At 35.6% G+C, this 13,331-nt stretch overlaps 1 protein-coding gene across 1 annotated transcript in view; it reads right to left on the reverse strand.

Moving 5' to 3' along the window:
- LOC112995760 (NADH dehydrogenase [ubiquinone] iron-sulfur protein 4, mitochondrial) overlaps positions 1 to 13,331 on the reverse strand; it is a 45,094-nt gene that overhangs the window by 7,336 nt on the left and 24,427 nt on the right. Inside the window, exon 3 of the mRNA XM_026120948.2 lies at positions 1,291 to 1,463. Within this exon, the coding sequence (XP_025976733.1) occupies positions 1,291 to 1,463 (173 nt within the window). The remainder of the gene's footprint in view (positions 1 to 1,290; positions 1,464 to 13,331) is intronic.

The following is a 13,331-nucleotide window of genomic DNA, read 5'->3' on the forward strand; positions in this document are numbered from 1 at the left end:
ATTTGAACACGCTTATGATGAAAAGGTAAGAAACCTGGGGACCTGTTTAAGAGGTAGTCATTATTATATACAGGCTTAAAGTTTTAAAGCAGGTATTTTAATATAATTAATATTTTAATATAATTCTTATTTTAACCCCCAGTCAATCTTCTCGTTAATTTACTGAGAGTTCATCTTGGCTTCGCTAATTGCTCTGTAATACGAATGCAACTGAGATGTTATAGGTTGTGAGTATCTTCAGTTTGTTTTTTTTTATGAGAAAAACATAACAGGAAGACTTGATTTCAGAGCTGTTTTGAATTAATATTTCAAGATACATTTATTTTAAAAACTATTCATTCTGTGGCTGGATTTAGAATATTAACAGATCTCCAAAAATACTTCCTCAAAGCATATTATATTTAAGGTTTTAGGGTTTTTTTTCCAATCAGAATTTTGTGTTCTTTGATCATAAGCTCTAATGTTTATATGATTGCAGGTCAGACATTTTCAAGAGGCGTCAGATCCTTTTTGAAGCTTGAAAAATAATCTGCAGTGGTTAGTTTTTGTTTATGCTAATAATTAACTTTTCTGAATATGTCTCTAAGAAGAAACCTTCAAATTACAATATTGTCATGAGAACTGTGGACAGTCATCACACACTATAGAAACTAATCACTGTAAAATAAAGGTAGTATATTTATGAAAAAAATTTAGCTGCATCTAAATTATACTTACAACCCTAAATTACAGAATAATTATCCAGGGCTAGTATTCTTCTGGATTTTGGCACGTTTAAGATTTTTCACTCCTGATAACAGCAACACTAAGGCAAACAGCGTAATGTTTTTAAAGAGTGTATTTTTTCTAAACAGTAATGGTTCTTCATTTTAGATCCTCAGGATATTCATAAAGCTTCATTCAGAATTTCCAGAAGCCAAATATCATTATTTTACATTTAACCTAATGAAATATATGCAATTGAGAGTTAAAAAGGATTTACTGCTTCAAATTACTAATAACCTTCTTTCCCTGATGCTGACATAAAATGACATCACCACAAATGTAATAGCTGCATTTTTTTATTGTGTTAGCACTTCTTTCAGATTCTTCCAGATGATTTTATGAGCTAAAATCTGTTTTTAAACGTAATGGATCATTAATCACGTGACCAACACACAGCTACCTAGTCTAAGTACTATTAAAACACAAGCAGATTGACAGGTAGGAAGGACATTTTAGAGTTAAATTTACACAACAGTAAGAGCCAAACATAGGAGAAAAACATATCCAAATTTAGTAACTACTCACGTAGATGCCCAACCCATTAAAGGGTTCTCCCAGCGCTCCCTGTTATCAAATTCCAACTTCCACTTCTTTGTGTTGTTAACTCCTGCCTGCATTGCATTACGTGCTGGAACAAAAATGTGAACTTTTCTGGTTTTGATGTGCTCCTCTGGAACACCAGTTAAAGTAGTGATATCCTAAGAAAGATATAATGAATCTTGTTAAAAATGGTTCACATAAAAGGCTTGTAAAATAGCAATTTTTACTGTTTTTACATGATTTCATACTTTTTTTTAAAATTACAATAAAAATTTCATAGAGTTAAATATTAGGAGAGCAGTTTTATAAAAGTGAAGCTGACTCAGGTTGGGGCTTCCATCACCCTGCTTCCCTTGGCTGAATTAGATTTTGTATGGATCAGTTATCTGAACCTGCGCACCATCCATCTACACAACTCCCTGTGCCAGAGAAGGGACAGGACATTCCCTCCAATCCTCTGACCACAGCCATAAGGTCACCACTGCTCCAACTTACACCAGCTGAAGCAGATGTGGAAATGTAGCATACGCTCTTCTTCGCCCCACCTCCTTGAAGAAAAAAATTAGAGCACAGACTGACAAATCTGGAAATTTTATGTTAATATCGAGAGCCTAAGCCTCACATAAGCAGTACTACTCACCAAAACTGTAGCTAGCTCGCTATGTGCTTCAGTGTAAGTGCGTGCTTTTGCTTGTGCTTAGCGTGAAGGAAGAGGCAGGTGGTTATCTTTTCCACAATAACATACCGGTTGAGACTGCCGAGCAGGTACTAAAATCCAGCTCTCTTACTTCTCTAACCATTAGGTCATTACATAAAATTGACCTCTCTTCTTTAAATGGTGAGCCTAAGAGTGTTTCAAGTATGGATCTCAGCTTTTCAGAGTCACTTCTCAGTACTACTCAGTGATGTTCAAGATGAAGAGAGGAACAAAATTTCAGATATTTCAGAGGTCTTCGGCTAACTTACACATTCCCTATCTCAAAGAGCAGACCTATTTCATTTTTTTGAAGCACTCAGATTCAATATACGCAGATTATGACACTGTCTGATTTAGCACTGTTAATTCCATGCCAAGACCAGGGGCTCTAACAATTAAGCACAGTAATGTCCAGGCCTACAATTGCTCAGGTCCCTTTGTCAGCTCGAGCCCATGTTTCTTAAATAGGCATTGTAGTGACTTGACATTTTTGATAGGGATGTTTGTTCAAGCTTTTGCACCATTTGATACTGGGGACATTCTGAGGCATTTTTGTGAAGAACAAAAAGATTTGGGAGATTCCAACTTACAAAGAAAACTGCTTATAAGATTTTATAAAGTCAGTAGTAGGATGCCCTCTACAAAGGCTTCACTTGTGAGTTCTCAACAAATAAACTTAACAAAAGATAAAAATTGAAGTATCACAAAAACAATTGAAAAATATTAGCTGACTTTAACAAGGAATAAGATGGAGAAAAACCTCACAAGAATTGATATGAAAAGTTATTCTCACCAGCATTGATATAATTAAAGTGAACTTTCTCTTTAAAAACTAAACAGTAATTACATAAAATTAACCTGTCAGTTCATCCTAGTACAGTAAAGAGAGTGAAATCAAACATCAAATACTTCCACTAAGGATGCTAAACTACTCCTGATATATACTTAAAAGGCCAGTGGTAGCTCCTGGGTCTTCCCTCTCCCCAAGAACAAATAGCAAACTGGTAGAAGTCCAAAATGTGTAGCAGAACTTCAGGCATATTGAACTCATCTCGCCAGTGGGGGCATGACACGAATGAAAAGGCAAACAAGTTTAAATAAAACACTGTGGGTTTACACGTCTGTAGCTACTAGCTTCATAGTATTTTGTTCTGTGGCCATCTTAAAAGCTCTTGATGCTGTCACCAGATCATACTCTGAAATGAGAAATGTTTCATTTGTCATTTCACTTCAGAAAACAAACTGGGAGATCAATCCCTCAAAACTGCATCAGGGAGCAAGTTTAAAGTGTTTGTCTTGCATTTACAAGTAGAACACCACACACACACACACACACACACACACACACACACACACAGACACACAGAAAATTTCCAAATTCTAAAAGTTGTACTCGGACTACCTACCGGAAACTGTCAAAATATCTTTACAATTTAATTATAAACGTTTCATTAGGGCCACATAATGTTTATTTTTAGTATGAGTCTAGCCATGCTATGAAAATGAAACACTACCAATTACCAAAATGTTGCAACACATACACAAAAAACAGACTGGCATTTATGACTGCTGCAGTTTAAATCAACCAGTTTTAGAAAGAAACAGCTTAAAGTTTTCTTATTTGAATTGGCAAACTGCTTTGTTTAACAATTTTATTTTATTTTATTTTATTTTTACCTGCAGTAAAAGCTTGGTGGGGCTTCAATGTTACAGTTTGCCTGTTTATAGAAATGGGCCAGTAAATTATCCTTTACATATAAACATCCCCAAAATATCTCTATGGAGAAAACATATGAATATTCACCAAAAATTTGATACTTCCTTTTAAATAATCTGGATCCTGCTACATGTAAAGATTCTGTGTTTTTGTTATCATCAAATACCTCCAAATTTGCAAGCTTCCAAATAAATAAAAATGATAAAAACATTTTTTTTAACCATTATTCTCAGCAACTTGTATGTCCACTATGAATTTTACTCTTAAGATTTAGAGGTTTAAGTACTCCAGAGTTATGTGGGATTAAAATAAAATCCTATATTAAATAACATTACGGACATACTCAATTTCCTCTTTTGAAGCCTCCATACCAAAATCCATAAAAATATGACACATTAGTGCATACAGAATACAATATAAAAAAAAAAAACCTACACAATGGAAGAATGTTGAATGCTGTATTTATGAGGTAACTGTAGTAAAGAAGTGCCTAGACTTGTTTATCTGGATAAAAACATAACCAAAACCCAAACAAACCCCCAGCACCTCCAAGACATGTTTTCTGGGCACTCAACTGGCTCCAAATGAAAGTTATCTTACTAATAACATGAGATTCATCCCATAAAAATCTTCCAAGGTGAAAACTAAAACCTGCCTACTTTCAGGAACTAAAATAACTCCATGGTGTTGCTAGCTCTTCATACTTTGATTCATTATAGCTAAAGTTTCCATGCCTTCTGGGATTCTAGCAATTGTTTATTGATATCTTCCCCAGTTCAAAGCTGGCAATTGAACAGACAGTTGTTAGGACAATGAGTTCCTGGATTCTGAAGCCCAAGTTGTCCTGACATAAAATCACTGTTTTTGCTTGCTGTAGACATGTAAGGTACTGTAGCATAGCTGAGCTGTTGCCAAAGATATGGAATAAAAAGGCTTGGCATCTATCACATACTTGACACCTAAAGAGCACAGAAGCTCTAAAATTCCTATTCCCTGTAGGCGCACTCTTAGTCTAGACAAACTGATTTCTCACACTTTTAAAATGCATTACAACACTCTATTGTGATCATTTCATCCACACAGCTCCAGCTAGTGACAGAAGAACCTGTCCTTTAAGCGACATTTCAATGGGCTAAAGCTCCCGCTCCAAGATTCCATTAAAACAATATAATACTTGAAAAGAACTATGCTGCACTGGGTTGAACTCTCTACTGTGTCTTCAGTGCTTTGTTCTGAGTTCAAGTTCTCACTGAAACTACCTGTGAACCAACTTTCCAAAACAAAGATGTTTTCGACAGCAAGTTTCACATTGCCATCCCTTTTTTTAATGCTCCTTACTGAATTTTGCTCTATTAGCATATTAAAATATTAGTGAGGTGTTCAGCATCAAAAATTCTAAATAATTAGGTGACAATGTATCGAGCTGTATTAAAAGACTTGAGATTTGAACTGCATAGATCTGCTTTACTAAAAATTAAAAACACCTCATTTTTAACGCAGGCTGTCATCTAAAAATGCATTCTGACATTGTTTTTCTTAATACATATATAGATTTTTTTAAATAGTAACTTCTGAGCTTTTAAAATATCAATTTAGAGGCATTTTGGCTCCTGGAATAAGTTGAGAGAGACGAAAACGACACTTTTACTTTTTTTAAACAGCAGAAACCACATCAAATTGCTTAAAAATCAAGAGGAGCTTTTGTCTTTATTATAACTTATGCTATTTAAGAACACTTGTCATGGTAGAGAGCCTGGTAAAGCTATTCTTGAAAGAGCAAGAGAAAACGATAAAAGTGCTGTATAGCAGAAAGAAAAACTGGTTCACAGACGCAGTGTCAATGAATGAAAGCAATATTCAGCATAACGGTGACTTTAGAAGGAAACGAAAATTTCATTCTTTTGAGTACCCCATGAGTACCACAAGTTCCAAAGGAAACAAAAAGATGAACTCTGTAATTCAAGGGAAAGTGACCAAGGCATTTAAAATATCTCTGTAAACCAGTAGTTTTGAATAGACGAGTCAGGTGTGCCTAAAGGTGTCACGTTTCTACTACGACATTTCTTTCCATGCATAGACAAAAACTGTACATAAATGCTATCAACTATCTACTGTTTAAGTCCCCCCACTCCTTTTTTTTAAATAAAGGAAACAGGGAACAAGCAATGGGAAGTTGATGTCAAAACACAGAAAAACCTCCCAGCAAGCTTCCAGCAACCACCCAGGATTTAGAGCCTTGCTAGGCGCTCTCTTTTCAATACCAGAATTTCACACATTTCAATGACCATTATGACTTCAAAGAATCAAATTTTCATCATTGTCCGTCATCTGCCGGTTGATTTGTATAAAGGAGTTCTTCTGCATGCACTCCAGACAAAGGGCTCCTTACTTTCGTGGCTATATATCAAGTTTAAAAGTTCTGTTTGTGACAGTTGTGTCTGTGGTAAATTAGGGTAACACTGAAGGAGTGCAGCTGCTCTGCAGGAACCTCCTTTTTGGCATCATTTCACTTAAATAAAAACTGAATAATTAGTTTCTGCCTTTATTAAACCGCAAAAATGCCACTGGCCTTAGTAATTACTTCCGGTTGCCCCACCTACTTAACCTCAATAGTTTACACTTGTTAGAAAGGAGGGAAAGTAGAAGTTTTCAGTACTTTATAGGAGTTTACAACAGTTTGCTCTCCTCCCTGCCCCCAATATGTTTTAGCAGGCAAAGTGTATAAAGTTTTGCCATAAATTCATGTTGCAAAACACTTTCTTTAAGAGCTGTTATATCAAAGCGCAGAACAGGACATTGAACATCTTGCATAATATCCACAAAGTAGCTGCTGCGAAAGAAGCTTTTTATTTAATGTGCTCAACTGCTCCGGCTGCAAGTGAGGATGGGAACATTTACATTTCTACACCTCACTATGGTGTTTTTGAAAGAAATGCAAGAGAAAAAATCTACTATGCAATGTGTAAGTGGAAAAAAGGAGCAGAATGAACTAAACATGGTCAGACAACATTTATCTAACAGCTACAGACATAACAAGGCGGAGGAAAAAAAGCATATTTGCCCTTAGGAAATTTTGTATCACATAGAATACAGTTTTCTTTTAGGCTTCACAATCTTTTTGCATTATCACAGTAATCTGTGAACAACATGTGTTGCCCATAATGTGTTCTCCCATCTAACCATGCTGTAGAGAGATTTTATAAAAATGTTGAGGAAAGCAGTGAAAGAACCGTACTAAAAAAACAGAAAACCAAACACTGTAAACATGAAACAGGATACAATAATGATTACAAGAAAGTTTCCACTTAAAGAAAGTCTCTTTACACAGGTGGCTTTGCTGGAAACCCCATAGAGAAACTGCAAAGAATATGCTGAAGAACGGGCCTATGATAAAAGCAGAAATTGTCACGTGGACTGGAATTAACCAAAGTCCTTGATAGTACTCTTGAGTCTACTGACTGCCACTATGCCATATGAGGTGTCAGCATCCTAAAAATCTCTTGACAAAGACAACGTTTGCTAGTGCTGTTAGTTTCGACAAACTACTCATCAGTTTGTATTTCACAGCTTAGGAGTTCCTACGTTAACAGCCATGAGGGCAAACCAGTCTCTGGAGTCACAACACCTCCTTGAGATTTTCCCTGTCATTCCCTTGCACAAAGGCTCGCTCAACTTCCCCAATATTTTGCATGTCCAATATTATTTTGTGCTGGTTGAAAGAGCTATTGCAAACATTATGGCACGACACATCCCACAGGCCATTTAGCCAGCATCGCTTGGATTTGTTCCGAGCGAACGCAGCGAAGGAGCGAACAGGCATATGTACGACTGGACTTCTAAGAATGCCAGGTGCTGTGTACAAATTTGAACACAGCTTCCCATTAATCAGTAGAAAACTTCCCCTCTCCTCCACACCCAAAAAACCTTTCCTCCAAACCTTAGACACTCTATTATATTCAAATTTGGTCTCCTGAAAAAAGTCATAGAAAAGCTGTATTTATAAAAGTGATCAATAGTAAACATTATGGCAAAAGCTGCTGAGTAGTATTTTAGTTAGTTTAAGCTACAATACTAAAAATAGCAACAAAATCTCAGATTTTGCTCCTATCAGTGCCCTGACAAACCTCAAAGCAGAGAAGCATTTTTGTGACAAAACATAACACATGACAAACAAGCCAAAAGTACCTATCATTCAGCCTGTATTCTTGATGGACAGGTAAACCACATTTTAGAAATTAAAAATGAAGCATTCAAAACAGGTAAGTCCCACTTTCAGCAAAGACAGGTATTTCATACTCAGTAATATGTTTTCTGCCAAGAATCAAAGAGTAAGACAAAAAACAACAATTTAATTATTAAATAACGTATTTTTTACTTTAATTTAGTACCTCCTAGCTTTGTACATATCGTATGGAAGTCTGACGAAATTAAAGAAAGGAGGGAATGAAAGCTGATTTTACATTTTGCATTTTTCTCCATATGAGTGAAATTAAGAAAACCATTATTAAATTAAATGAAGCAGAGGGTAAGGGAAGAGAGAGAGAGTTAGGAATATAAATAGATTGATATTGTTACTAACAGTCATTTGACAGTTCACTGTGGATGTGATATGGTTTAGATTGAGGTAATTATAAACAACATGTTTATCTAAAACAAGGTGGAAAAAAGTCATTGAGTTATTTGCAGGAGATCCTATAAACTTCTTTTTTGCAGAACACAGCAAGATTTCAGTACAACATTCTCTCCAGAACTCATTACTGATTACTTATGCTATATTCCTATTAGAAGTCATAATAAGCAGATTGGCTTACAAGGCTACATAAATCTTCATGAACGTTCTGGTGAATTACGACTAAAGATGACTGTTCATCTTCCAGTATATAAAATCTAGTTTTCATCATGGACACCCAAAGCCCCAGCCACAAGCTCTGGGTTGGGTCTTCCACATTTTAAGTGAGAACCCAAATTCAGGCCACTCCTGTACACTGGGAACAATATCTGCATTTTTTCATGTCTCTGATGGTGTTTTAGTGAATTGCTTACTTTTAATGCTCATTAAAACAGTTAATTGCATTTATGTGCATGTGTTTACAATATAAATCACAAACATATGACTTAACTATTAATTCTAAAGAGCTACTACCTTTCAGGAATTCTGTCACAAGCAAGGGAAAAAACAAACAAACAAACAAACAAACAAACAGTTCTGACCTGCTTTATGCCCATTTGAAAACCTTTAAATTTCCTTTAAAGTATCCATTAAGAAATTTTCCAAATACTGCCCAGGTAAGTTCCTGAACACAGAAACCATTTGCTTCATCATCTGCAGCCTTGGGATGGGAGAGAATCTAATCTGTTTTAAATGTGTGGTATCTTCTCATAGTTTCTTGGAAAAGCTCACTTACCATTTCATGCTGCAAAGACCCAAGGGAGCTAGCGTGACATTAAAAGCCTGACAGTGAATTGGGACACTACTCACACAGAAGAAGTGCTATTGCTGCTGTGAAGCAGGAGCACCTGGACTTTTACTGAGCCAATTCATACTCTAAACTGGACAGCAAGTATCTTAAAATCTGAACTGCTGAGTTCAAATTTGGATGTAAAGCAAAGTCTTAAGACTTGATAACTCTAGTAAGATTTCCTATGATGAAGTCATAAGAAAGATTATCACTGCAGTACATGAAACAGCTACTGCGGATCCAGTTAAATTAGCTGACAACCTTCTGAGTGGGTTGTTAGAGCACAGAACACTATAACATTTCTTCAAAATGTCATTATAGTGCATTCAGGTGTTCCTTTCTCTTCACCTCCCAATTACATATTTACTCCTATTTACTGACAGTTGTGGAACACTGTTTAAGGGTTAGAATTTAACAAACTAGGCTTCTATTTATAAAAATATGATATTCGTCAAGAATGGGGGAACAAATGTAAAAAGTAGTATTTTAAAGTTTAACCTGACAATATTGTCACAGTAGCGCGTGTTCTACCATTAAGCGCAATATTCAGAAATCTTTAGTTCACGTAAACCAGTGCCGCCTTCACCCTGATGCCTGTTCTCTATTCTTCACATCTCTTTCATAAAGAAAGTGATTCCTGTGACTGTAACAGACCTTTGTTACAATGTAACAAATAGTTTGAAACACAGGGGAGAACAGAAAGTAAGCAACCAAGCAATGCAAATTTAAGTGAGACTCTTGTTGGTGCATGCTTTTAAGAAGCAAAGTTGCATTTAAGAAGTTACAAGGAAATCAAACCTCTTAAAAGCTGTCTTTTACTCTAATGCAAGATGTAATGCTTCTAGGTAATATAGAAGGATTTTAAAAGTTGAAAGGAAGTGCTAAATAGTGTACACAATTTCCATACACAGCAGGTAGTGAGGCAAGAAAAGAACTGACACAGTTACCCTCTTTAAAGGGATGCACAATAGAGTACTGTTATGCAGTGTTAGCGTACTGAAGTTCTGTGCATCAGGGATGCTGCAGCTATTAACAGCTTAAATGTTCACTGTATTTTGTTAATTAGTGCATAGGGCTTTCAACATGTTTTAGAAAGATCTTTTCTAACAGTAACACTTTCATTATTCTCTGGTGGGGATGGGATGCGTTGATGTGGCTTCAACTGTTTAATCACAATTGATAAAATGTGTGGCTGAATACCACTGGACAAAAATTTTTTCTTTAAATCTATCTATAAAATTAGTTAAAATGGAAGCTTTCTAAAGTCTCTCTCTAAAAGCTGAATCATCAGCAGAATATATTACTATTATATTGCAAATTGTTTTTAGCTTGTTCTATCTACAAGTTTGTCTTTGCTATTTGTGCTTTACATATGTTTAGCCTTTAAAGTTACTTCTAGGCCAGAAATCAAGGTCTCATACTTTCTGATACCATAGAGAGAAATCTGTCACCAAGATAAAAACCTGGTATGTAAATTCAATAATTTAACTTGTTACATCTTTCCTTTCAGTTTTCTCTTACTGGAGGGGGAGGGGGGACAGAGAGAATCAAAAGAGAACACAACGTAGCCATTATGTTGACTAAACATCAATAAAATAGTAGGAATTTGTTTTGTTACAGAAGAATATTCAACTTCTGACTTATCAAAAAGCCAGAATTAGCTGACCCAGGTATGCTTTCAAATGCAGCAGGCACAGGAGCAGAAATGTGGCCAACTAAGAAAAAATAAAAAAATAAAAGAATAGAGAAGGAAATATTAGTGCACACTACATTTATTTCTTTAAAAAGGTTCTGCTCGTTAATCTGCTACTCAGTGAAATCTTTAAAATATATGAGTTATGATGATGACGAACTATACAGAAAAATAACATTATTCATTTTTATACACAAATATGTGAGCACATATGTAAAATGAGATCTCTGTAAAGAAAAGCTATTCACTTCTTCAGATGTTAATAATCTGAATTAACAATAATCTTAAAAAGCTTTTGCAGCAAAATTATAACATTTACAAATCAAGCAAAGATTTTCTCTTACACAAAAAGTAAGCCATTGGGCTTTATGGAGTGAATACAACCGGGTACGCCAAACAGATGCATAAGAGAAAGAACAATTCTTCTACAGTCCAGTCTTCACAATACAAGAACTAAACTGCATATTAAAACTCTATGGATCTGAACATTAGATGCTCTCTCCATGGTCCATATCCTCAGTTAACACAGATTATCCTTCCCGATTTGAGAAAGCAGCCCTGAAAGTAGTTCAGAGGTACCTAAAAATTTTCAAGAGTTGGCATCTGTTTTCATTTCATCATTGATCTACTGAGCAGAGACAGGTAGTACTGAAGAAGCACCAAGCTCTCTTATAGTGTGACCAAGACACTCAAGGATTTCCACAGCCTTATTGGGCTGCAGCTTTCCTTCCAGAGAAGGAAAGCTTTTTCCTTTCTGACTTAATAAAATGATTCAACTAGGATTTCATGACTGGAAACAATCTCTGAGTCTGTACACAGAACTTTCCCACCAAGTAAACAGCTGGGCTAGGTTTTGTGTCTTATCCCTACAGCTTGGATTTACTACACAAATGCAGAAGGAAAACAGACTGTGCTGAAGAGAAAAGGCTCTACAAGGAATTGCTCATTCACTGTTCCTGACAGGACAAGAATTATTCTTGGTATCTAAAGACATTTTTCATAACAGGGCATACTAACTTAGGTATTCTAGAAAAGGATTATGTAATTGTATTGTTTTATCAGGACACGAAAATGCAGCTTAGTCTTTAAAAAGCAAAACTATAGAAAACAGCTCGAAAAATGAAGCTACTCCTGTTGATTACAAGACTATATCGATGGCTTACTTTTATTCTTTCTAGTGGATTACAAACTCTGATTGCCTATTTAGGCTTACAAAACCAAACAAGTATTTGAAAGTTGAATAACCCTTTGGACATCAGACAAACTAAACATGGTACAATGTCATTCTTCTAAGTTGTTCTGAACTGCCATCCTAGCAAGCTCTTCAAAACCAGTATTCTTTGATAGAAAATGAAATACTATGTAATGAAACAAAAACTCTCCTGCATACCCTTCAAAGAGATATTCTTTGACCCAGTGCTCCAGACTAAAGCCTTGAAATTTTTGCACAAGAATGCTGCACGAAGGAAGTCCAGACAAAACAGACACTCGAGATGTTAGAAGGTTGTGTAACCCCAATCTCAGACACTCCTCCTTCCAATACCCAGCAGAGATAGCACTACCATGCACCAAAAAAAAAGGCTCTCGGAGGAAGAAATCCAATTCCTTTACCCTATCCTAAAAACAAATAAACCTACATAGGAATGAGAGTGCAAGTGCAGCTCATTGATACAACTATGTATCAGTTTATACTGGGTTCTGAGCTACTTGTAAGATGTGCAGAATTTTCTAATATGAGTAAGAAAATTATCTAATGCTGCAATTTAGTCATATAACAATATTTACTTAAAAGGAGGCTAAAGACATAACAAAAAAGTGATGGCAATTTCTTTACTTGGACTGTCAGAGTTATTGAAATCTTTATCTTGGGGAGTAACTTGTTGCCTGCAGACATTCTTACAAAAAGCTATCAGTACCCAGCTGACCACATTTTCTAAACTACCACAAACTTCATCAAACTATAACTGCTTACAAAAGCAAGTTGTAGCAAGCAGTATAGGCTGAACTGAGCTGGGATATTCCAATTAAAGAGGGATTTAATTGCCAAGCAGCAAAATATAGTGAATTAGCAATACTGAAAAAGGATAATCTACACATACACCTGAGCTTGTACTTAACACCAAATGCAACTACCAGTGAAAACTATAATGAATAAACTGCCTAATTTTGTTTCAAAAAAAAAAAACAAAAAAAAAACACTGTTTAGAAACAAATACATGCTTTGGCAGATCAGCTTGGTGTAGGAGGGAGAAAGACTATTCCCCCCCCCCAAATTAAAATCTTAAAATATTACATTTAAGATTAACTGCTTGACAAAGTTATCCAAGACAGTTTTTTTTTCTCCCCAAGCAGTCTTTCTTAGTGGGAACAAAGAAGGAAATTTTTAGTAGATTATGCTTAGCAGCAAAAAACAGACACACAAATAACAAACTATCAGTGACCACACAAACAGTTAAGGCC

Source organism: Dromaius novaehollandiae, chromosome Z (genome assembly GCF_036370855.1).
Source record: "Dromaius novaehollandiae isolate bDroNov1 chromosome Z, bDroNov1.hap1, whole genome shotgun sequence".
In the NCBI taxonomy this organism is placed as follows: Eukaryota; Metazoa; Chordata; class Aves; order Casuariiformes; family Dromaiidae; genus Dromaius; species Dromaius novaehollandiae.